We start from the raw sequence: 26,684 nt of genomic DNA, 5'->3' as shown, positions 1-26,684 counted from the left end.
TAGTAGGCTACTTTTATATTGTATTTTTTTCATGAAGTCGCAACTTTACACAACATGTGAAGTTTGAGATCTACTTTTTATCTTGGTTTCCACAATATTTTTATTTATGGAAGCATCAACATTTTTAAGTCTGAAATAACAAATTTTAAAACATATTGAAGACGACCGGTAGATCTACTCAATACAGGCATCCTAATTTTGTACAGAAGAGGCACAGCAGCTTGTTGTATAAATACGTTTCCTGTCTCTTTAAGAAGACATGCGAGGAGGAGGGGCAGTAAAAGAAAGATTTGTATCCCTAAACCAAGATAAACCACAGCCTGTCGTTTCAAATGGTTCGTAGTGGGCAGAACAAGCAAGGAGGTGGGCAGGGCCAATAACGAGTTCGTGAGATCCTATTGGCTCTTTCTAGCAATGTTTTGAAACTTTGTCAAAGGGTAAAGTCTACAAAACCTTATCCACTCTGCTGGTAACATATTTTTTTGGGGGGGGGACTGTATTGAGATAAAATGATGAGAAAATTAGCACAATGTCGGCCAAAATCCATAGCATTCCATCTTCTCCCACTGCCGGCCACTCGGCTTCCGCTCACTGTCATATGTGGTACATTATTTGAGCGAGTGGAAAAGCCACTCGGGTGCTTCATATTTATGCATCCGGTGAAATATCTGTCTCGTTGTTCTATCTGTGGTAGAGGTTCCCGGATCGAAGTGACACAATTCCAACTTAGATATTTTTGAGTCGAGTGTTACAGTAACTCATTTGAGAATTTAAACTAAGGTTTCAACGTTTGAATATCAGCACGGCTACTTTGTTGCACCGTTTTATGAAATGGGACGAAAGGTTATATTAGCTACGTGCTCCTTGAATCAATGGGCACTAGATTTTGACGGAAACTTAGAGAGAATACTGAGAAGTAAGTCCGAATAAAATAATTGAGAATCACAGTCTGCAAGCTTCTCCGAAATAAAAATCGTCGAATTGAAGATGCATTGTCCATTTAACTTATTAAACTGTAGTGGGTTCATATACAGAGCTGTTTTAAAGGTAATATGGTGTGTTGTAATGATTTATAGACATTCCACTTAGAAGCCTGGAGTATACTATACTAGGCAACTTGCTCTGCGGGAATAGCATGCAAGTCTTGCAATCAGGACTCTGGACATGCCATTCATTTTACTAATGATATCTTTCTCATGACTAGGTATCGCGATAGCCAAGTCTCAGGGGGCTAAATACAGACTGGGACCAGAACTGGAAATATGGTATATATAATCTACATCTCTTTCATCAAAGTTGTGATTGTTGAGTATATTATTGTATACAGTATGTAGACTAGAACAAAAATGTATCTTATTAGACAAATGTATGTCTTTGTTTGTGGTCTTTTTATTTGACTCCTATAAAGCTCTGTGCATTTGCATATAATAAGCATCCTCCATTGCCATGCCTGCTCTGAATTTCCATGAACTCTCCCTCAACCTCCTCTCTTTCTGTCCCTGGTCATCAGTGGGTATGGCTGTGCAGACCACTTCTACGAGTCAGACACCCTGCTGCACTGCTTCCAGGTACTCAGGAAGCTGCTGGAGTCACCTGTCACCCAGGACATCATCTGCGATGTTGGCATGTCAGTCACACTTCTCACAAGCACTTCAGCTCAGTTGTCCCTCTCTTTGCCTCCTGGACTATCATACCCCACTAAACAGTGTATGTTGTAGTAAGATTTCCGTAACCTGTGGCTAATGTTCTCTATGTCCCCCTCAGGCCCATCATGCATCATAATGTTCGGTATAACTGCAGAGTAATTTTCCTCAACGGGTAAGTCTCGGAAATAAGCAATTCTGCATTGATGTAGGTTATGTGCATTGTCAATAGTAAGTAGGTGTAATTGTTCACAATTCTTACCCACTTTTTAAAGGAAAATCTTGTTGATCCGACCCAAGATGCTGCTGGCCAACTATGGAAACAACCGGGAGTTCCGCTGGTTTTCACCATGGAATAAACTCAGGTAAGTGATCAACATTGAATCTGCACAAGAAACCCTTCCTTCTGAACATAATGATAATATTTTGATAAACAGTGAAATTAGAGAGATTCTCAGAAACTTTTTAGCCAGTAGTTCGGAAAGTAAGGCTTACGAGCCAAAAGTAGTCTCAGAAAATTGCATACTATGTCACATATGTTCAGATATGTGCACCATGTCATTGCTCTCACTCTGCTGTGTGGGCATCTTGCTAGTTGACACTCAAATGGCGCGGGGCTGAAGGGGGAAATGTGGGGGAAATGGCGCAGCACAGCTTCCAGAAAACAGTTGCTTTCAAACTAGGGATTTCGTGGCTAATTGAAGTAAGACATTACTTCTGCTCATATATTATGCATATATGAACTACACATGGAGACTTCCGGTCCAAAGTGAGAGGTTTAAAAAATACTTGTTAGTCGCAAAAGTTCCGGAACGTCTTTAAATGTTTAGGTCAAAGCAGATTTGCTACGTGGAAAAGGACACAAATCCATATTTTTCACATCACACGTAATAACATATACGCATTTTGCTGCACCTGTCAAAAAACCTGCAAATCTCTCTACGTGAACATTAAACTTTGATTTGAACATGGCATTATTGTGTTTGTCTGCCACAGACATGTGGAGGAGTACTACCTGCCCAGGATGATCCAGGACATGACAGGACAGGTAGGATCCATCTCTCTCTAATGGCAGGGTGTTGGTATGCACTAACAAGGATCAGTGATAAGAGGATTATTTGCACGTTTCTTCATTTAAAGGGAATCTGCACCATTAATATACAGTACCAGTCAAAAGTTGGACACACCTACTCATTAAAGGATTTTTCTTAATTTTTACTATTTTCTACATTGTAGAATAATAGTGAAGACATCAAAACTATGAAATAACACATGGAATCATGTAGTAACCAAAAAAGTGTTAAACAAATCTAAATATATTTCATTTTTGATTCTTCAAAGTAGGCATCTTTTGCCTTGATGACAACTTTGCCCACTCTTGGCATTCTCTCAACCAGCTTCACCTGGAATGCTTTTACAGTCTTGAAGGAGTTTCCACATATGCTGAGCACTTGTTAGCTGCTAATCCTTCACTCTGAGGTCCAACTCATCCCAAACCATCTCAATTAGGTTGAAGGAGTTCCCACATATGCTGGCTGCTTTTCCTTCACTCTGCTCATCCCTAACCATCTCAATTTGGTTGAGGTCAGGTGATTGTGGAGGCCAGGTCACCTAATGCAGCACTCCATCACTCTCCTTCTTGTTCTAATAGCCCTTACACAGCCTGGAGGTGTGTTGGGTCATTGTCCTATTGGGTCATTGCCCCACTAAGCGAAAACCAGATGAGATGGCATATCGCTGCAGAATGCTGTGGTAGCCATGCTGGTTAAGTGTGCCTTGAATTCAAAATACATCTGACAGTGTCACCAGCAAAGCACCATCACACCTCCTCCTCCATGATTCACGGTGGGAACCACACATGCGGGGTCATCATGTTTTTTTGCGACTGCACATGGAAACTTTCAAAATTCGTAAAGATGTCTGCTTTGACTGACCTTCATGTCTTAAAGTAATGATGGACTATCGTTTCTCTTTGCTTATTTGAGCTGTTCTTGCCATAATATGGACTTGGTCTTTTACCAAATAGGGCTATCTTCTGTATACTACCCCTACCCCTACCTTGTCACAACACAACTGATTGGCTCAAACGCATTATGACGGAAAGAAATTCCACAAATTAACTTTTAAGAAGGCACACCTGTTAACTGAAATGCATTCCAGGTGACTACCTCATGAAGCTGGTTGAGAGAATGCCAAGAGTGTGCAAAGCTGTCATCAAGGCAAAGGGTGGCTACTTTGAAGAATCTCAAATATAAAATATATTTTGATTTGTTTAACACTTTCTTTTAGTTACTACATGATTCCATATGTGTTATTACATAGTTTTGAAGTCTTTACTATTATCCTACAATGTAGAAATTAGTACAAATAAAAACCCTGGAATGAGTAGGTGCGTCCAAACTTTAGAATGGTACTATATATGTGCAGCAATCAATAGTATCATCCATTTAATGTGATTGTTAATGAAATTCCTTTCCATTGTTCTGTCTCCTGAAGGACACTGTCCCCTTTGGTGACTGCGTCCTCTCAACCAAAGACACCTGCATTGGGAGTGAGATGTGTGCAGAGCTGTGGAACCCTAGGAGGTACATTCAATGAAGAGTCTCAAATGAAGGCCTTTTCTTTTCAAACCATTACTCAATTTCTGTAATGAGTTGTGTAATACTGTGTGCCCTTAGTTATTTGTGTAATGGTTCGAAGGAGAGCTCAAATGTTTTTGAGAGATGAAGTGAGATTGCATATGTGAATAAATATATACTGTGTGTGTGTTTTTCTAGTAAGCCACGGTATGTAATGATGTATGTGGGAATGTCATGTGCTTGGCAGCCCCCATGTGGACATGGGTCTGGACGGCGTGGAGATCTTCACCAACTCCTCAGCCAGCTACCACGAGCTACGCAAGGCAGACCACAGAGTCAACCTGGTTAAATCAGCCACCATGAAGGTGATCGTACACACACGAACGGACGGACACATGCATGAACACACGCACATGTTATACAGCCCTTCAAACTCAACTCTGGACCTGGAAGCTAGTTCCACTGCATTTTTTTTATTGTTCCCCTCTAATCAGGGACTGATTTAGACCTGGGACACCAGGCATGTGCAATTAATTATAAGGTAGAACAGAAAACCAGCAGGCTCCGGACTACGTAGGGTAAGAGCTGAGTACCTCTGTTGTGCAGTATGTTTAGTGAGAATAGAGGTACTGCATGTTGCCTGCCCAGTAACCACTTGGAGGCACTGTTTTGTCATTATAATACTGCTCCATTTCATACATTGTTTTGCCTACATGTATATTTTGATAAGTATGAGTTTGGGTAACACTTATCATCGCATTGATCCTAGACGTGTGTAATAACACTACTACATAACAACATTGTTGTTACATGTTATTTTAGTCAATTGTTATTGCATAGTAATGAAGTTGAGCGGTTTCTGATATTACAAGTGTGTTGTTTTGCACAGAGTGGGGGGATCTACATGTTTGCCAATCAGAAGGGTTGTGATGGAGACAGACTCTACTACGATGGTTGTGCCACGGTGGCCATCAACGGGGACATAGTGGCCCAGGGAAGACAGTTCTCCCTGGATGACGTGGTAAGCACAGGTTAAACATAACAAAATGTCCATGTGAGAAGAATATCTTACAGCCTATTATTTCACCCTCACTTCACACACCAGGGTGAGCTGTGTTTGATCATATGGGTTGGCCAAGTCAGCATGTTGTATAATGCTAGCCATTCCCGAAAGTGAACTCTTGGACTGTGTGTGTGTGTTGCAGGAGGTTGTGACTGCCATTCTGGATCTGGAGGATGTCCGCAGCTACAAAGGAGAGCATTGCCACCCACATGTGGTGAGCTGACCCCTCTCTTCAAAACAGGACACTTTTTACTTCTCAGAAACGGTAGGTGTGATTCAGAAACACATTACTCCCCAAGTTAAACTAGCCACACAAGGGGAACCAGAGGTAATCCTGTTCAACATTCAACTCCCCAACCCAAGGCTCTGTCTCTGCCCGGTGTCGTCTTTCCTCCCTACACTGGGTACACACAGAGAGAGTCCCTTCAATTATTGACTCGGGACTCAAAATAGCATGCCGGTTACATTTGAAATGTCACATGGTTTGCTGATATGTCCTCTGCTCTACTGTGTCCAGGAGTATGAGCACAAGCCGTGCCATCGAGTCAAAGTGGACTTCTCCCTGTCTGATTGTGAAGATGTCTACCTCCCCACTCACCAGCCCATTGAGTGGCAGTTCCACACCCCTGAGGAGGAGATTAGGTATGGCACCTCCTGACAAAGACTGTGATCACAAGAGTGTTGTGTGCTTTATATGCTTCCCATAATAAATAGTAGCTATTTTTGACTGTCTCCCTGTATTTAGTTTTTTTCACCATGGAATCATTGGAAACAGACAGCAATAGCAGCCTACTATATTGCCACACATTGGATTCAGGAGCTTGGCGTGTGACATTCATTTACCCTGACTGCTCCCTTTGTGTCTGAAACTGAGCTGCTGGTCTTTGGTGGAGCCAATCTCTGTCTGAGAGAAGTTAACTAGAGAAACACGTTTTTTTAAAGCTACTTTCCAGATCATGTGACTGCCCACCTCTTTACAGTTTACACATACATACCCTTCCATTCAGGTGACAAACAGCACAGGGCCTTCATTCTAACCTGCAATTAGACCCATGTCAAATACATGCACATGCGTGTCTGTGTGATCTTGTCTTTGGTGTCTTCAGCCTGGGTCCAGCATGTTGGCTTTGGGACTACCTGAGGAGAAGTGGTCAGGTGAGTAGTGCTATATTTGGTTTAAATGATGTGTAAATGTGCTTATGCGTACCTGCTTATTACTGATTATTGATATTGTCTGTCTATCTCTATCCATAAACACTCCTGTTATTCCCTGCTCCAGGCTGGTTTCCTCCTGCCTCTCAGTGGTGGTGTGGACAGTTCCTCTACAGCCTGCATTGTCTACTCCATGTGTGTGCTGGTCTGCCAGGCAGTCAGAGATGGCAGTGAGTACTGGACTGGATACTGGGGTGCCAACAGGCCCATAGTGTTTTGTTGTGTGACACAAAAGCACATGGCTCCTATTCTAAAGTTTGACATTGCATTCAGAGTTTGTCTCTACAGCTTCAGATTCTGCTCTCCCTGTATCAGACACCCAGGTGCTGGAGGATGTTCAACGGGTAGTGAATGATGTGTCCTACACCCCCCGGGACCCACGGGAGCTGTGCAGACGCGTCTTTACCACCTGCTACATGGCCAGTGAGAACTCTTCAGAAGGAACCCGTAACAGGGCCAAAGACCTGGCCTCTCAGATTGGCAGGTGAGTGTCACTGGCCCCATCAAAGTTGGGCAGTTACAGACTAACAAACTAGAACACAATGAGACTCACATCTGTTATAAATCTCACCTTGTGCTTTTCTTCTAAAGTTATTTTTCTTTGTATTTATCTTGTTTATTCAGCTCACACATGAACCTCAACATCGACATGGCAGTGAAAGGCATGCTGGGAATCTTCTCCATGGTTACGGGAAAGTGTCCCCAGTTCCGTGCTAACGGTGGAAGCACAAGAGAAAACCTTGCCCTACAGAATGTGCAGGTGGGTTGAGTGTCAAGGAGTACATTGTTCAGGTGTTACCTGAAACACTTCAACAAAGCAGAAACCAGTTATTGCAAAATTAATAAAAAAATGTTTTCTGAGATGAGCAGAGCTTTCACCCTCGCTTGCATTTCTCTTTAATCGCACCATTTATTTGCATTTTCACACATGTTCACCACAATCCTCACACTATCATGTTCCAGTTAAACGGTCTGATCTGAGTAAGCAATTGTGTGGTGTGTGAATTGTATGAAACCCTTATCCACTATCCTGTCCCTTCCAGGCCCGAATCAGGATGATTCTGGCCTATCTCTTTGCTCAGCTCAGTCAGTGGGCTGAGGGGAAACCTGGTGGCCTCCTAGTCCTTGGCTCAGCCAATGTTGATGAGAGGTTAGTGAGTACTAGAGAATGTCAATGTTTCTCTTTTTTTTCTTATTTTTTTTAAAACTATGTGCTATCTGCTTCAGTCCAACAGAAAAGTACAAAAAGTGTATGATCCCTCTCTGTATGGACCCCTCTCTGTATTTGACCTACACCTCAATACCCCTCTATTCTGCAGTCTCACTGGCTACTTCACTAAGTATGACTGCTCCAGTGCTGACATCAATCCCATTGGGGGCATCAGTAAGACAGACCTACAAAGCTTCCTGCGGTACTGTGTCGAACAGTTCCAGCTCACCGCCCTCAAAAGGTGAAGCACGCTGCTCTGCAATCCCGTCTTCTTCTCTGGGACAATACAAAACAGTCACTATACTGTCAGGAGACTCACCATGTTGGCAACTGTCTTTATGTCCTCTGTAGTATCATGGCTGCACCTCCCACTGCAGAGCTGGAGCCCCTGATGGACGGCCAGGTGTCGCAGACTGATGAGGTAACGAGTCAGCATGTCACCTCAAGTGGAGCCAGATGTGGTCTTGAGCCCTCTGATTATGTTGATAGTTGTGGGTGTGGGCCAACCACGTACGAAGTGACAACTTATTTTTCTTTCTATTTATTTATTTTCCTCACACACTGTGCCCAAACTGCTCTGATTGACCGTTCTTTATACGTATTAAGAAAAGTTGACATTTCAGACTTACAGGTGAAAGTCATACCATAAACACTCAGCTCTATTCAGCTTGATTACTGTTGTTATTGTCCCGCCATGTTTTTCTTCTGTGACTGTGTGACTCAACTTCCCCTGTCTATATATATACCACCTCACAAGCTTGGAAAATTAATGTCTCTTCAGAGATGTCATCTGCGCACATGGTTTGTTCAGTTATGGTGTAATCTGACCTCTTCCTTATCCCTTGCTGTCGTCCTCTCTCTTGCTCTCTCTGTGTCCCCCTCTCATTAGTCTGATATGGGGATGACATACTCGGAGCTGTCTGTGATTGGTCGGCTCAGGAAGATCTCCAAGTGCGGCCCGTACAGCATGTTCTGCAAACTCATCCACACGTGGAGGGAGGCCCTCTCCCCTCTACAGGTCACTCTACACCTCTGTATCGCACACCATTTACTATTTTCATACTATTAGATGTCTGCCATGTAAATTGAGGAAAAATCTCAATGATAGTGTTCTGTGTCACACAAAGTCTACATGTTTACACTGAGTGGACAAAACATTAAGAACACCTTCCTAATATTGAGTGTCGAAAGCGTTCCACGGGGATGCTGGCCCATGTTGACTTCACTGCTTCCCACAGTAGTGTCAAGTTGGCTGAATGTCCTTTGGGTGGTGGACCATTCTTGATAATCACGGGAAACTGTTGAGCGTGAAAAACCAGCAGCGTTACAGTTCTTGACACAAACCGGTGCGCCTGGCACCTACTACCATACCCCGTTCAAAGGCACTTAAATCTTTTGTTTTGCCCATTCACCCTCTAAATGGCACACACACACGAACCATGTCTCTCAATTGTTTTAAGGATTCAAGGTCCTTCTTTAATCTGTTTTACCCTTCATCTACACTGATTGAAGTGGATTTAACAAGTGATATCAATAAGGGATCATAGCTTTCCCTTGGATTTCCCTGGTTAGTCGGTCATGGAAAGAGCTGTTCATAATGTTTTGTACACTCAGTGTACGCTATCTGTTTCTATGATTTGAGAATAACACTTCTTCTGACCATTTGACATATCAGGTGGCGGCCAAAGTGAAACACTTCTTCCAGATGTATTCTGTGAACAGACACAAAATGACAACTGTGACACCATCCTACCACGCTGAGAGCTATGGCCCCGATGACAACCGCTTTGACCTCAGGCCATTCCTCTACAACACTCGCTGGTCCTGGCAGTTCAGAGCCATTGATAATCAGGTGGGGATCCGACAGTCAAAATGACATTTAGTTTTATTTGACCTTTATTTAACTGGCGAAGTCAGTTAAGAACAAATTCTTATTTACAATGACGGCCTACCCCCGGCCAAACCCTCCCTTAATCCGGACGACGCTGGGCCAATTGTGTGCAACCCTATGGGACTCCCGATCACGGCCGGTTGTGATACGGCCCGGGATAGAACCTAGGTCTGTAGTGACGCATCTAGCACTGCGATGCGGTGCCTTAGACCGGTGCGCCACTCAGGATATTTGTTTTTTTACTGTGGATCTCTCACACTTGGTTGTTCCCTCCTCAACGGCTTTATCAGATTTTATTTAATCTCACAAGAATTGTGAATGTCCACAGAACATGGTAAATTACACTGCCTGTCATAATGGGAGTACCCCAAGCCTTGATCCTAGGCCCCACGCTCTTCTTATTTTACATCAACAACATAGCTCAGGCAGTAGGAAGTTCTATCATCCATTTATATGCAGATGATAGTCTTATACTCAGCTGGCCCCTGCCAGCTGTCATGTGGTTTGGTAAGAAGAATGCCCTCCTCCCACAGGTGTTATTACTACCTCTGAGGGTTTAGAGCTTGAGGTAGTCACCTCATACAAGTACTTGGGAGTATGGCTAGACGGTGCACTGTCCTTCTCTCAGCACATATCAAAGCTGCAGGCTAAAGTTAAATCTAGACTTGGTTTCCTCTATCGTAATCGCTCCTCTTTCACCCCAGCTGCCAAACTAACCCAGATTCAGATGACCATCCTACCCATGCTAGATTATGAAGTTATCACTTGAGAGCCCCCTTACAGCAGGTAAGGGGGCTCTCAAGCGGCTAGATGTTCTTTAACATTCGGTTATCAGATTTTCCACCAATGCTCCTTATAGGACACATCACTGCACTCTATACTCCTCTGTAAACTGGTCATATCTGTATACCCCTTGCAAGTCCCACTGGTTGATGCTTATTTATAAAACCCTCTTAGGCCTCATTCCCCCCTATCTGAGATATATACTGCAGCCCTCATCCTCCACATACAACACATGTTCTGCCAGTCACATTCTGTTAAAGGTCCGAAAAGCACACACATCCCTGGATCGCTCCTCTTTTCAGTTCACTGCAGCTAGCGACTGGAACGAGCTGCAACAAACACTCAAATTTGACAGTTTTATCTCAATCTCTTCATTCAAAGACTCAATCATGGACACTCTTACAGACAGTTGTGGCTGCTTTGCGTGATGTATTGTTGTCTCTACCTTCTTGCCCGTTGTGCTGTTGTCTGTGCCCAATAATGTTTGTACCATGTTTTGTGCTGTTACCATGTTGTGTTGTCACGTGTTGCCGTCTTGCTATGTTGTTGTCTTAGGTCTCTCTTTATGTAGTGTTGTCGTGATGTGTGTTTTGTCCTATATTTATATACAGAGGCAAGAAAAAGTATGTGAACCCTTTGGAATTGCCTGTTTTTCGGCAAAAATTAGTCGTCACATTTAATCTGATCTTCATCTAAGTCACAACATTAGACAAACATAGTGTGCTTGAAATAATAACATACAAATTCTTGAATTTTTCTTGTCTATATTGAATACATAATTTAAACATTCACAGTGTAAGTTGGAAAAAGCATGTGAACCCCTTGGCTAATGACTTCTCCAAAAGCTAATTGGAGTCAGGAGTCAGCTAACCTGGAGTCCATTCAATGAGATTGGAGATCTTGGTTTGAGCTGCCTTGCCATCTAAAAAACACTCACAAAATTTGAGTTTGCCATTCACAAGAAGCATTGCCTGGTGTGAACCATGCCTCGAACAAAAGATATCTTAGAAGACCTAAGATTAAGAATTGTTGACTTGCATAAAACTGGAAAGGGTTACAAAAGTATCACTAAAAGCCTTGATGTTCATCAGTCCACGGTAAGACAAATTGTCCTTAAATGGAGAAAGTTCAGCAGTTAAGGGGGCTATTTAAATATTTGTTGTTGTTTTTTTTTGGGGGGGGGGGGGTTCGGCCCCGCAGGAGGCCTTTGGGTAGGCCGCCATTGTAAATAAGAATTTGTTCTTAACTGACTTGCCTAGTTAAATAAAGGTTCAATATAATAAATATTATTATTTCATACACAGGTGTCCAAGATGGAGGTTGGGAATGACTACCACGACTAAGGCTCATCCCAATGGCAGAGCAACATCCCAAAGAACTCATTTAAACTGTGACAATAAACACTGTAGTGCAACTCCACTCTTACTGTACACGCAATGCCTTCTTACTGTATAGTATTCTAATTTCTGAAAATAGACCTGGGATATTGATTAATATTATAGACTCTAACAAGGAAGGGTATTCAAAATAAGTATTTTGTGTCAGTGGTTCAGCATGATGTGCATTAATTATGTTGTCGTTCTACATGCTCTAGGCCAGCTTAAACTGGCGGTCAAAAGGAGTAACAATGTCTTGTTAAAAATATTCACAACAGCCTATTCTCTCAGGATCAAATACAATACACTTGTTCATTGAAATAGTGATGTACAGATTTACTATAAAACACGTTTTTATCTTGTTTTGTACTGTTATCAAATATGTGTATAACATGAGTCTAAGTGGTAACATTTACTACCAAGGAAGTGGCCAAGCGAAAACGAGTAAGTGTGAAACGTCTTCTAACGCACCACTTTTACTGGCGCGTAGAAAGCTGCTGACGAACAAAATTGAGAGTAAACTACCACTAGACCTTAATAAGTAGACTACCATCATTTTAAATTAAGAGCTACTTTGGGGACAGGCTACTCTTGAATTACGCGCGGTATAGCTCAGTGGCGCGGTGAGTCACCCGCTGGTGAAAAGTGATACTTGAGAGAACACAGGGAGGAGTTCGTTTCCTAAAAACAGATTTCCCGTACAGTCGTAACTAAGTGGAGAAACTGTCTGTAAATATAAAACTATGGATTTAACGAATTTACACGTTTTTGACAGCATAACATGTTTTCTGTCTCTGACAGTTCCAGTATAGTTCTCATTCTCTACACTAAAACTGGCCATTTACACTTGGCGGAGGTTCAGTTTGTTTTACCTGAGTTACAGGCGCCGCATAAACAAGTTTACACTCGCTTAGTTAGGTCAAATTTACTAGATGGAATCGGAACCACTGCTGACTGGAAGCATTAACTACGGCTCCCACCCTGACAACAATGATCACCTTGAAAAGGGATCCCCAAAGACGAGACGTCTGTCCTACTCGGTTGCTGCAGAGTATTGCTGTATCGGAGGGGGTAAGCGTTTTAGTTGTTCACAATATTTGAAGCATAGCTTCATAACATGTTATAACACGGTCATAACCATTTCATGTCATGACTGACATAATATTTTCACAACGCTGGCATTACACATATTTAGACATGTTGTGACATGTGACATATGATACGGTCCTCTACCCTTTCGCCGAAGTATACGATCAGGCCGCTGATCACCCAGTCTCTTCTTGTCTGGACGGTGTTACACTGACATGAGATGGAATTAAAATGGTTGTATACTACGGTCAACCAAATGTAATTATTGACTGTAATGTGACTATCGTGAGCGCAGACTTCCAGGATGCTCTGCGTCTCCTTCTTTGCAGCACTTCTCATCTTGAACAAGGACAACAGTCTTGTAATGATCCAGCTTCTCCATGAAGGTGGACTGAAAGCCGGATGGTTATAATCCTTCTGAATTCCTTCTCAATCTGTGAGAGAAAGAAACAGAGATATGGGACTGATGCTGTGATGCGTATCTCAGATCAAAACAACAAAGAATAATGATGAATCGTTACATTAATTATTGTCTTTTGTCATTCAACTGTAATTGGACGCGAGTGGGCTGAAACAGGCCCGGACATTTGTCTTTGAGGTCACTCACAGGAAGTTAGACTCCCAAGTTTTTTTTTTTTTTATGGCTGCCTCCCTCAAAGCCTTAACCCCCACAATGGATACAGATGCATGAGCTAGCTACTTTCTCTGAAAAATATAAGTCAAGAACATAAATCAGAGTAGACTATGCAACAATGGGGTAATACAGCTAAAGAAAGACACACTAAAAGCTAAGGCTACATACCAATAGCTAACGAATTCACACATTGTCAAACACATTAAAATCTTATTTTCTTAACGTTTTCATAACATATAGCTAACGTTACCTCTAAACTATTCATGTAGCTAGCTAACTACAGTACCAAGTTAGCTAGCTAGTGTTTGTTAATCACTACATATGTTGGTGTGGACAACTACTAGGTAAATATCCACCCATGCATTGTAACGTTATAGGCAACAACAGTACTACAGCTATTATCCCGCGAGGTGAGGTATTGAAAACAGTGGTGTCAATCATTTTTAGCCCTACCTTTTTGAGGAAAAAGGTATTACCTGTTAAACAAGATATTTTTCTGAGCCATTGTATAAAATATTATAATTTCCCCCATTTGTTGAGAATACAATGTAGCTCAGTATTTAAGTTATTTATTTTACACAGTAATTTTTATCAATTTTATCAAGGTTGTCAATCATTTCGGACCCCACTGTATGTATATATATATATAATTTCATACTGTCTAGAGACCTATCACATACATCACCATATATCAGTCTTAAGTCAAAAATGCTGTCCTGCTCTTGAAATCATGCAAGTCATCAGCAACAGAGCATTGGGGTAGGCACATGTTTGATATCAATGTATGTGCAATTGCCATGGTAATACAATTGTCAATTTCAGGAAATTGACCATTTTGGTGTGTGCCTACCCCAATGTTGTGTGGTAGGTTTTGGGGTTTTAACACTCTTAAGTAGGTGTCATAACCAGCCATAAAACATTGTAATATATGTCACAACACACATAAATATGTGTTATGACAGTGTTATGACAGGTCATGACATGGTTATGACCGTGTTGTAAGGTGTTATGACGCTATGCTACAAGTAAAGTGTTACCAATTGTTTTTAATGTCTCAAAACTCTATTTGAGTGGTCCACAATGTGTTTATAAAAAATCTTTAAGATACTTGGTGACAGGAAGTTGAAAGGAAGTTTTCTTTGGCAGCATATTATGGACTGATTTTGAGAAAAGTTGCCCTTGTCAGAGACAGCCATGATGAGTGATGACACATAATGTGGTTGTAGTCAGCAGTGGTAGTGTGGAGGGAAACAAAGTCTAATATGAGTCATCCAGTCTGGGTTAAGAACAATTGCTCTATGGGTAGGACATGTTCTTTCAAAATATGTAAAGAAAATAATAGTCACCTGAAAAGGGACATACTATCAAACGTGCATGTGACCATATATTATGACTGGAAAATGTACGTTTAAAGGTTAGACCAGTGGAGTGACATTGCAGAGGCAGTGGGATTCTGGGTAAACAGTTCAGCTGTATGTTGAGAATTTGAATGAAGCCTATCATTCTTGTCATACTAAATGGAGGGAAACAATAAACAGCCCAAATCCTATGAAATGCCCTGAAGCCAGGTTGAAATGCCAAGCTCCACATTGTGTTATGTCCTGTTGAACAAGGATGGCCCTGCCCTAGATTACTCTGCCCTTTTCAAACGTCCCGTTTTACTGATGATGTGCAGCTCTACTTTACACCCCATACAAAGCTTTTTTTGCTTGAGGCAGTCATGTAATGAAATAGAGCACATTGCCAAAAGTATGTGGACACCTGCTTGTCAAACACCTCATTCCAATATCATAAGCATTAATTTGGAGTTGGTCCCTCATTTGCTGCAATAACAGCCTCCACTCTTCTGGGAAGGCTTTCCACTAGATGTTGGAACATTGCTACAGGGACTTGCTTCCATTCAGCTACAAGAGCATTAGTGAGATCGGGCAAAGATTAGGCCTGTCTCAGAGTCAGCGTTCCAATTAATCCCAAAAGTGTTCGATGGGGTTGAGGTCAGGGCTCTGTGCAGGCTAGTCAAGTTATTCCACACTGATCTCGACAAACCATTTTTGTTTGGACCTCGCTTTGTCCACGGGGGCATTGTCATGCTGAAACAGGAAAGGGTCTTGCCCAAACTGTTGCCACAAAGTTGGAACCACAGAATTGTCTAGAATGTCATTGTATGCTCTAGCGTTAAGATTTCCCTTCACTGGAACCTTAGGTGCCTGGCCTGAACCAAGAAAAACAGCCCCAGACCATTCTTCCACTTCCACCAAACTTTACAGTTGGCACTATGCATTCGGGTAGGTAGCGTTCTCCTGGCATCCGCCACACCCAAATTCATCCATCGGACTGCCAGATGCTGAAGTGTGATTCATCACTCCAAAGAACAAATTTCCACTGCTCCAGAGTCCAATGGCAGCAAGCTTTACACCACTCCAGCCAAAACTTGGCATTGTGCATGGTGAACTTAGGCTTGTGTGTGGCTGCTCAGCCATGGAAACCCATTTCATGAAGCTCCCGACTCACTGAATTAGCTGAATTAGCCAAATTCACTCATTTGTAGGGGGACAAATGGGGACAAAGACAAATCCAGGAGATAATATGGCTTCTTGACACAGATCAAAATAGCTGTATGAATGTGATATATTATTGTAGACCCAAACTGAAAATAATAATTGAATTGAAGTGATAGTCCAGTAAGTGAAAGAGTTGACATTTAGTTGCGTGATCAGGTCTGTGGAAAAATGCCTGGAATCAGTAGCTAATTTAATTTGACTTGGCGAGGGATGTTTGAAGCACACTATCCATCCAGACTTGGTTATAATTCTATTGGAATATTTGAAAGATGAAGATGAATTCAGACACACTAGTATTGAACTTTATTGCAAACACATGCACACAGGCCTATCATTAGGATACGTGCTCAGACTTTGACCTCTGTGGAACAGTCAGTACTGTTTTTGTTGTATAATCAGTGGCCACTGATAAAAGGTGAGCATGAGATGCAAGGGTTTGGTTGTGGTTTATTATTCTGCTTGAGAAAAACTACAGATAGGTCGATAGGTTTGTTTTCAATGTTTTGTTTTCAACCAACACAAAGTATGACTTAATTTGCTTGAGAAAAACTATTGTTTCACATCACTTGCTGAATCATTTCCCTCTCCTCTTACACAGGTGATGTGGATCTCTACCTCCAGCAAGCTGTTGTGTTTATTGAGGACGCCATACAGGTGAAACATATATATCCTTTGTGTGAACTCTCGCTGTAACTGATTGAAATATATTATTTGTATGACTTGATTATGAACTGTCCCTAAACTGCGGTTTCAAAACAATGAAATGTGTTTCTCGTTCTACAGTACCGATCCATCAATCATAGAGTGGATGCAAACTCGTTACGTCTGTACAGGTGGTACTACTCCAGGTTATGGCAATGGTAAGCCCCTACTGTCGTGATGAGTCAAAGTATATTGTTCTGGGTTGTTCTGCATGTTTCTATTCTTATATTTGTCCTATCCTCTAAAGCCAATCCTTATATCCTCTCTGCACTGCATCTCACTGCAATGTGCAGTATTCAGTATTGTCGTCAGTCATTGCTGACTTAACTCTGTCCTGTCTTAGCTTCCTCTGTGGTTAAGTGTAGTGAGAAGAGCACTTTATGACAGTGAAGCCAACCATCACCCTTCCTTGTTCTCAGTTTGAAACCCGCTCGCGGGTTTTGTGTCATTGTGAAACGACTCTCTGTGTTGCTCAGGGGGCTGGGCCTGACTATTGCGGTCGTCTTGATGCTGGCTTTCATCGAGAGGCCCTCGTCTTTCTCCTACACATCAGACCCCCGCTTCAGACCTCCCCCCTGGGAGCCCCCCTGTGGCCTGACAGAGGGCATAGAGATTGTCTGCCTCATCATCTTTGCCATTGACCTCACTACCAAGGTAATCATCAGGCCATGATTCTGACAATGTCAACAGGGAAGAGAGTAGATGGGCAACAAGAAATCTCAAAGTACATGAACATCCATTTTGTGTCTTTATTTGCAATAAATATATATATATGGCTCAAGCTTAATCTATTGTCCTTAGAGCTATTTGATTGGCTGGGACGAGTTCCGGAAATGCAAGTGGTTGATTGTCTACATCTTGGCCGTCTCAGCATCTGTAATTGATTGGACGTTGACGTTGAGCATGTATTGTGATCAGGTGAGATCATATTCAAAATATTGGTATATACATCCTCTGTAACATGTCTCTTGACAGTTGATAAAGACATGGTTTACAATACAAAGACTCAAATGGAATATTGCTCTTTCCCTTTGTTGTTCGATGTCAGAACTTACGAGTTAGGAGACTCATTCGGCCCTTCTTCCTCCTTCAAAACTCCTCCCTGATGAAGAAAACATTAAAGTGCATCAAGAGGACTCTCCCAGAGATAGCCAGGTAATTGTGTTAAACACCAGCACTTTGTTCAATCTCATATCTTCACTTCACAGCTTTACAATGATCGTCAACCTCAAAATACTCTCACTTCTGTTATCACATACATAGTTCCCTAAAACTGCTTAGTAGGGTATATGTAGGGTTATATACTGATACATGATTCACTCTTGTTTCAGTACATGTGAGACCCGCAGAGGGCACCCTAATCTACTTGTACATGTATATAGGCCTGACTGTCATTGCAGAGGTGTGTGTCTAATGCACCACTCCCCTCTCTCTTACCTCCCAGTGTTATCCTGCTCCTGGCCCTCCACCTCTGCCTCTTCACCATGATTGGCATGCTGCTCTTTGCTAAAGGAGAGGTATGTTCTGTTCCACCCTGCTGGCTGTACTGTTGTCACCCAGTTCTCAAGCCTGAACGTGCCCTTTTACCTTCCCTCGCGACTGTTTTATTCACTCGGTGGTACAGGCTTTAACAGAGCTTGTAGATGTGTAGTATTACAACTGCCTGAATAGAGACCTGTACAGAAACTCACCCCCACATGACCAGGATGAAGCACAATGGATGTCCATTTAACATTGTTGTTATAAGGGAGTTAACTATCTCCGTATTACCTTTGTTTTGTCACTAGAACCCAAAGCACAATGGGGAGTGGGAGACCTACTTCAGAGACTTGCCCACGTCTCTCTCCTCTCTCTTGGTGCTCCTCACTACAGCCAATAACCCTGATGGTAAGTTCACTGTGAGGGTCATAGTGAATTAAACATATGCTGTCAGCTGTCTACTCCACCTAAAGTTGTCTTCGTGTTTTTAACAGTGATGATTCCGGCCTATTCCTTAAACCGAGGATACTCCATCTTCTTCATTCTCTTTAGTGGTTTTGGTAAGAGCTAGCCACCAAATGAACTGTTCAGGGACAAGGGAAATATGAAACAGATTGAGTGGTAATACAGTCGGTTGTTAATTTGTCCTATTTACTGCTTCCAGGAACCTACTTCTTGATGAACTTACTAACTGCCATCATTTACAACCAGTTCAGGGGATACCTGCTGGTGAGTTTAAGACTGGCACTGGACTGATATGATTTAAATATCAGAGCATTTTAAGATACAGCGTAAACCCCATAGAATATCATGATGAAACTGTTCTCTTGTGGCAGATGTCTGTCCAGACGTCCATCCTAAGGAGGAGACTGGGCGTCAGAGCTGCCTTTGAGGTCATGTCCTGCCAGGGGCGGGGTCAGGACGCTACACACTCAGAGGAGCATGTGTAAGACTGCTCATTCTCTTACCCTTAAGCCCTACACACACAAAGACACACACACACACTGAATGGCCTTACATCTTGTCCCTCCCAGAGAGTGTGTGCGGGTGGATGCCTCTTTGCAGGTCATGGCGAGGGTACAAATGAAGTCCTACTACAGACAAGCCATCATCAAGGTGAGGAAAGACTGCAGTGCAAATCTTTAGAACATGTGGATAAACATTTGAATATAACTCCCTTTGAATTTGCCTGTTTCCCTGTCTCTCTCTCTATATATATATATATATTTATATATATATATATATATGTGTCTCTCTCTTCCTGTAGAGAGTGCAGCAGTTGTCAGATGGCTTCATCCAGTGGGAGGCCTTCCGGGGTCTTTTTGATGAGCTGGACAAGGACCGCATCAAAGAGGTGGGGCCACAGCTCATTAACTACTCTGTGCTTCATCACCGGATCAATGTTACTGTTTTGGATGAACTTCATTGTTAGTTCTAAACTGGCTTATTTTGCCTGTCTAAATGATAGCTGGATTGCCCCTGTATGATTTGACGAGTCTTCATTGTCTTTCTCCTGCAGCACCCTCCAAAGCCAGAGTACAACTCTCCGCTCCTCCAGAAGCTTCAGTTGGTTTTCAGCCACTACTATGTAATGATAGTGGGCAACGCTGTGGCCCTGGCCAATGTCATGTGCATCTGTGTAAGTCCAGGACCTTCTCACAGACAGCATGTCGTGCCTGTCGTTTGTTTTTTCAGAATATTAGACCGAGGCTCAACTTGTTTGGTCTCTCTGTTTCTCTCTCTGTGTGTTGCAGACCATACTGGTGCTTGACTCTGAGAAGTCCATTGCAGAGCGGGATGACTACTACATGGAAGTTATTAACTGCTTCTTTATTCTATACTACCTGATGGAGATGAGTCTAAAGATATTAGCCTTTGGGTGGAGAGGCTACCTGTCATACAGAAACAACATCTTTGATGGTCTTCTCACATTTTGCCTTCTGGTAAGATATTCTGAAAATGACAGGAAACATATTAAAGGTGCAATATGTAGAAATCACTCGACCATTTCGATGCTTCTCCTAATTTCAGTTTGACAATGTATAGTGTGTGTAGAGAATCATTGTACAATCTAAACTGCTCTGAAATATATTTTCAATAACCAAATATATTGTTTTATTTTCAGCCTTTTTAAGCTAGTGTACAAAACCGAAAGAAAAAAGACTCTAAAACGTAACTTAACGGGGAGCATAGAAAAAGAGCACACAGAATGGGTCTACCACTTCTCAAATCTATAACTCACATTTCTATGTGAATTTGGTCGGGTCGACCCAAAAGCTACATACTGCCCCTTTAAGCATATTTCTGTCTTGTTAATATAACTGAAAGTATTTTTTTTATATATTTTTTTACAGGTCCTTCAGATCACCATTTTTGCCACCTACAGGCTTCCATTTCCTAAATGGTTGGTGTCTTCACATATAGATATGGTACATGGGGATTTCTCAAGCATGGACATACACATGCATTCTGTTGAAAACAGGAATGAAATTGTCTGGTAAAGGATGTTGAAAACTCATTTGATATATACAGTTTGAAAACAGGAATAGAAGCACATATAGATATGTGATGAAAAACAGGAATAGAAGCATGGACATATAGATATGGTACATTAAACAGGAATAGAAGCATGGACATATAGATATGGTACATGGGGATGGTTGAAAACAGGAATAGAAGCATGGACATATAGATATGGTACATGGGGATGGTTGAAAACAGGAATAGAAGCATGGACATATAGATATGGTACATGGGGATGGTTGAAAACAGGAATAGAAGCATGGACATATAGATATGGTACATGGGGATGGTTGAAAACAGGAATAGAAGCATGGACATATAGATATGGTACATGGGGATGGTTGAAAACAGGAATAGAAGCATGGACATATAGATATGGTACATGGGGATGGTTGAAAACAGGAATAGAAGCATGGACATATAGATATGGTACATGGGGATGGTTGAAAACAGGAATAGAAGCATGGACATATAGATATGGTACATGGGGATGGTTGAAAACAGGAATAGAAGCATGGACATATAGATATGGTACATGGGGATGGTTGAAAACAGGAATAGAAGCATGGACATATAGATATGGTACATGGGGATGGTTGAAAACAGGAATAGAAGCATGGACATATAGATATGGTAAAACAGGAATAGAAGCATGGGGATGGTTGAAAAACAGGAATAGAAGCATGGACATATAGATATGGTACATAGGGGATGGTTGAAAACAGGAATAGAAGCATGGACATATAGATATGGTACATGGGGATGGTTGAAAACAGGAATAGAAGCATGGACATATAGATATGGTACATGGGGATGGTTGAAAACAGGAATAGAAGCATGGACATATAGATATGGTACATGGGGATGGTTGAAAACAGGAATAGAAGCATGGACATATAGATATGGTACATGGGGATGGTTGAAAACAGGAATAGAAGCATGGACATATAGATATGGTACATGGGGATGGTTGAAAACAGGAATAGAAGCATGGACATATAGATATGGTACATGGGGATGGTTGAAAACAGGAATAGAAGCATGGACATATAATAACATGGGGATGGTTGAAAACAGGAATAGAAGCATGGACATATAGATATGGTACATGGGGATGGTTGAAAACAGGAATAGAAGCATGGACATATAGAATTGGTACATGGGGATGGTTGAAAACAGGAATAGGAATAGCATGGACATATAGATATGGTACATGGGGATGGTTGAAAACAGGAATAGAAGCATGGACATATAGATATGGTACATGGGGATGGTTGAAAAAAACAGGAATAGAAGGAATATAGAAGCATGGACATATAGCATGGACATATAGGTACATGGTGGTGGGAATAGAATGCATGGACATAAACATAGCAGAAAACAGGAATAGAAGCAGGAATATAGAAGAGAAGTTGGTAAACAGGAATAAGCATGGACTGAATAAAATGCTCGGAATGGATGAACGATGATAGATAAGAAACTAAGTAGCACTGTGAGATTGAATACACCTTTGTGTTGTGTGGCTGTTCCAGGAATCCAGCGTCACATGGTCTGATGTCTCTGTGGGAGATGGTGCGTCTGGTCAACATGCTCATCGTCGTCCGCTTCCTCCGAATCATCCCTGATATCAAGGTGAGGAAGTGGTGCCGCTGGGTAGTATTAGTGCCATCATTTTCAATATATGTGATAAGACCATTGTATATGTTGTATTTGTCTCCACCTAGTGGTGGAAATGGTTTATTGCTTGATTTGCTCTATTTTGGTGTACTCTATTGTCAATAGAGTTGTATTGTTGTAAATTCATGCCGGTACAGCCAATGTCTTTATCATCTCTGGTTATGCATGTTGGTATTACAATATATAAAAATAGTCATCTTTGAGTTTTAATGGCTCTTTTAGCTGATGGCCCTTGTAGCGAGTACTTTGGTTGACCTGGTGAAAAACCTCCGAGCTTTTGCAGGAATACTAGTGGTGAGTGACACAATGACACTTTTTTTCTCTCTTTCGTTCTCTCATCCAGCTAGTCATTTTAAATGCATCTCCATACACTAGGCGTCTGTTTGCTGGACATCATGGATTCCCTATCACAGCTAACATTCTGTTTGTTCTTTAGGTGGTGTTCTATGTGTTTGCTGTCCTTGGCATCTGGCTATTCCAGGGAGCCATCACAGCTCCAGGGAAGATGAGGTACAGTTTGACAATGATGTATTTGAACGCTTGTACACTATTCACAAACATCGAAAGTAGCAATAGTAGCAAAGTAGCAATACAGTAGCTAATATGGCTGTTTTAATGTGTTTACTGTGTGAGGTAATTGGAAGTTGTTTTGTACGTATTCATTACAGTGTGATGTCCAATTCCAGTATGGAGAACATCACCATTAACTTCACCATGGAGTGTGGTTCCTACGAGCAGCTGGGCTACTGGCCAAACAACTTTGACGACTTTGCTGTGGGTGCCCTTCTCTTGTCTCTCGCTCTGCCAGTCCGTGAAGTAGAATCATAGACAGAGAACACAGGGGAGGCTTAGCTCAAGGCGAATATTCTGTCTACTGTTGTAAGAGACCGGTTTAATGAGAATAGACTTTGGAGGGAATGAAACTGTAAAACACATGGTTGGCATTCTATCTGTGACTCATGGGTACTGGCTCAGACTGGGAAGGCTAGTGTTGTGGGGGTTACCTTTCAAGGGGATAATGCACTGAAGTAACTTTTAAAAGACACCTGTAAAATACCATGGTGGGTATGTTGACATTTCAGTCCTGATCAATCAAAGGAATCTTTAAATTGTGTCTAAATGTTGAGAGAGAGAGAGAGAGAGAGTGGACACTAACCTGTGATTTCTTTCTCCTCTCCCACGGTTTTGCTCAGTCTTCCCTCGTCCTCCTTTACAACATCATGGTGGTGAATAACTGGCAGGTGTTTATGGATGCCTACACCAGATACACCACAGAGTAAGCCAATAATAATACAAATCTGTACATGATTCTTATGATCCAACTGTCAGACGCTTCAATTCGTTTCGCTATCCACTAGAGGGCAGCAGTTGACGGTGAAGCACATCAGTTTGGGCCAAACCTTACTTTAGTGAGCTCCCACTTCATAATATTTATCTAATTTCATTTGTTCCCTAAAGAATTGCAACTGTTTGGTTGGTTAAATATATAGCTTTTGTACCCAACTCAGGAACAAGGCTAGTAACAGTGAAAATACATGTAGGAGTGGGGCCATAGTTCACGTTCGTTATTTGCCCTGCTTAAAGAGGATGAAGACAAGTTAATTGTGCATGGGGCTCCTTTTGTAAAACAGTGATTATGGGTAATGGGGATGTGTCCATGTAAACAGTTGATCAGGTTTCTTCTCTCCTCCCAGGTGGTCCAAGGTCTACTTTGTCTCCTGGTGGCTTACCTCCTCTGTCATGTGGGTCAACTTGTTTGTGGCTCTCATCTTGGAGGTATGTATCAACTTATGCTGGCCTGATTTGTACTTACTGTAGTTTAAGTGCAAGATGTTTTCTGAAAAGACGTAAGCTCAATGAATCCTCCATTTTATGTGAAAGAACTTCATCTATAAGTGGGACCGAAGTGTCACATGTTCAGTGGCGGACGTTGAGCGAACAGGCTATGAGACCACTGTCCAGCTCATGTTCAGGTAGGTTGCTTTTTAACTCCTCTCTGGCTTTTTGCTTCTGTTTGTTGTCTGGGCGGCTGCATGTTCCTACTATTTGGTGTTGGTTTTAGGCCCATCCCAGTCACAAACAGGGATGCCCTGACTGTCAGCGGTTCTGCCAGTTCTCTGTGAATGCAGTCAAATGTTTTGGCTGTATGTCATTTAGCATCAAAAGGCACTGCCTTAAACCATGCTCTTTGGCTACTCACATTTCACTCACATTTATCTGGGCAATTGTGTCTGGGGAGCTTTCTGATAACAAACTCTTAAAGGGCATGTATTTCTTTGTGACCTAGCTTGCAGATAATGCATTATATAGGATAGGTGCAGGTACAGCCGACTAGCATTTTTTTGGTAAAAAAAAACGTTACGAGTCAAAAGTATCGAGATAATATCATCACAAATAATATTGCGATATGTAACTGTATCAATTTGTACCCCCATCACTAATATAATTGGTAGCGAAAACATCCGCCCACCTTTTTAGCCACTTAACTAAACGCATGTCGCTGAAATATTTGCTGAAGGTGTGGTTGATATGTTTAGCAGGGGCAAGTCAGAAGAACAACCTTTAATGCCCGTCCCTAAATGCACGTTGTGGACTACAGCAGCCGTTTGCATGAGCTCCGCTTCAACTCGTTGTGTGTCTCTTGACACAGTTTCGTGTCCTGTCTTTAAAACTGCCCTGTTCCTTCCAGAGAACAAATTCAGGAGCCTACAGAGGAGGAGCTGGTCACTCAACTCCACCAGCACCCTCACCTGCATCTCAGCTGATGACCCTTCACCCCTCACACACCATTGGACCCTACGTCCGACCAGGCTTGTGCCAATCCAAAATAAACAGGGCCTTTACTGGCTATCACGTATTTCTGTGTGAATGTCAGGGACTCAAAAGGGACAATATTGTTAGTGCTCTCTCAATTCTGATTCGTCCTATGTTGTCACATTGTGTATGTTCTTGCACTCAAGCCACTGAACAAATGCCTCTCTCCCTGCATCCCTTCCTTTAAAAGTGAGTTTGAAAGATTATGTTGCTAAGCGTTTTGTTCATGTTAAGTCTGTTATCACTTTCGTTTGATGGCAATCACTATATGCCATCAAACAAAACAAAATACGCCTCTGTTCTTAATGAAATTATTTAATAGGGAGTAAAAAGGGGAAAGGCCTAGTTTTTATTCATATATTTGTCATGAAAGTGGTTTCTTTTGGTTACCTGCCTTGCAATGTAAATAGGATTTTTAAGCAATTTATAAAAAGAAAGCTGTACAGGGGGGAAACATGGGATGCATTTTATATTTGTGCTTTTAGCTAAATAAAGAAATCTCAGTGAACTTTATATAAATTATGAAATATGTGTTTAGCATGGCTGGAAATTATTTCAAATGTGTAAAACAAATGTTAGTTTTTGTTGTTTTTATGCATTAGGTCAAATCTCTCTTGGATAGCTACAGCTACAATTTCATCTTTTATTTGTATTTTTTATTTAACCTTTATTTAACTATCTTGAAGTTACATAATTACCTGACTGTTGCAATCAGTTGGAAGGTGCCGGCGTTGTGTGTTTTCTGAGACCCTCGGGTCTTCCCGACCATAGGCACCAACTGATGTCTCCCTCTTCCACACTCATCAGGCCAGGCTCGTTAGTGCTAAGATTAAATGAAGATTTCCTGCTGATGCATCCTGGTGATGGTCATTTCAGATAAGGGTAATTAGCTCTCCCCGGGGCATGCAAGTCTTGACTGAGGAATCCTGCTCACACTGCGGAATGGAATGGTATAGAATGGAATGGTATAGAATGGAATGGTATAGAATGGAATGGTATAGAATGGCATGGTATAGAATGGAATGGTATAGAATGGAATGGTATAGAATGGCATGGTATAGAATGGAATGGTATAGAATGGAATGGTATAGAATGGAATGGTATAGAATGGCATGGTATAGAATGGAATGGTATAGAATGGAATGGTATAGAATGGAATGGTATAGAATGGAATGGTATAGAATGGAATGAAGAAGTGTTATTCTACCTGAAGGGCAGCGGGAGAAACATGTTTTTGTGAATAATAAAAATAGCACGTTTTACAACATCATAATAAAATGCAATCCGAAAGGTAATTACGGTGATCGAAGCATGGCACCGTTCTAGGCATTGTCCCTGGGGTTTGTTCTGTGGTTCTATGCTAATAGAGTACAAACACACACTGGTGTTGACACTCCACACCCCACACACTCAAGCATCATGTTTACTGGAAACAGACAAGGGCAAAC

At 41.8% G+C, this 26,684-nt stretch overlaps 2 protein-coding genes across 3 annotated transcripts; both read left to right on the top strand.

Annotated features, from left to right (window-relative positions):
• The first annotated feature begins 689 nt into the window (after positions 1–689).
• On the top strand, positions 690–12,119 carry LOC135504619 (glutamine-dependent NAD(+) synthetase-like). Its single transcript, XM_064923350.1, has 21 exons — positions 690–916; positions 1,205–1,265; positions 1,511–1,627; positions 1,765–1,818; positions 1,919–2,008; positions 2,640–2,691; positions 4,140–4,228; positions 4,470–4,587; positions 5,112–5,243; positions 5,428–5,499; positions 5,803–5,927; positions 6,392–6,440; positions 6,565–6,667; positions 6,813–6,981; positions 7,122–7,257; positions 7,541–7,647; positions 7,817–7,948; positions 8,059–8,128; positions 8,597–8,725; positions 9,383–9,559; positions 11,686–12,119. The coding sequence occupies exons 1-21, from the start codon at positions 832–834 to the stop codon at positions 11,722–11,724; spliced, it is 2,106 nt and encodes a 701-aa protein (XP_064779422.1). The 5' UTR covers positions 690–831; the 3' UTR covers positions 11,725–12,119.
• Positions 12,120–12,354: 235 nt separating this feature from the next.
• Positions 12,355–25,763, top strand: LOC135504606 (two pore channel protein 2-like). Of its 2 annotated transcripts, none has more exons than XM_064923328.1 (24): positions 12,355–12,828; positions 16,640–16,695; positions 16,825–16,901; positions 17,220–17,397; positions 17,545–17,661; positions 17,792–17,898; positions 18,188–18,260; positions 18,531–18,630; positions 18,717–18,782; positions 18,887–18,951; positions 19,059–19,168; positions 19,257–19,338; positions 19,490–19,576; positions 19,742–19,861; positions 19,977–20,165; positions 20,577–20,626; positions 22,278–22,377; positions 22,645–22,716; positions 22,859–22,932; positions 23,091–23,196; positions 23,616–23,698; positions 24,117–24,198; positions 24,304–24,395; positions 25,112–25,763. In XM_064923328.1, the coding sequence occupies exons 1-24, from the start codon at positions 12,690–12,692 to the stop codon at positions 25,185–25,187; spliced, it is 2,301 nt and encodes a 766-aa protein (XP_064779400.1). In that variant the 5' UTR covers positions 12,355–12,689; the 3' UTR covers positions 25,188–25,763. The 2 variants fall into 2 exon arrangements, with proteins under 2 accessions (XP_064779400.1, XP_064779409.1); XM_064923337.1 differs by lacking the exon at positions 12,355–12,828 and adding an exon at positions 16,453–16,528.
• The last annotated feature ends 921 nt before the right edge of the window (positions 25,764–26,684 follow it).

The sequence above is a fragment of the Oncorhynchus masou genome, chromosome 2 (assembly GCF_036934945.1).
Source record: "Oncorhynchus masou masou isolate Uvic2021 chromosome 2, UVic_Omas_1.1, whole genome shotgun sequence".
Classification (NCBI taxonomy): domain Eukaryota; kingdom Metazoa; phylum Chordata; class Actinopteri; order Salmoniformes; family Salmonidae; genus Oncorhynchus; species Oncorhynchus masou.
This window is presented reverse-complemented; position numbering and strand designations above follow the sequence as displayed.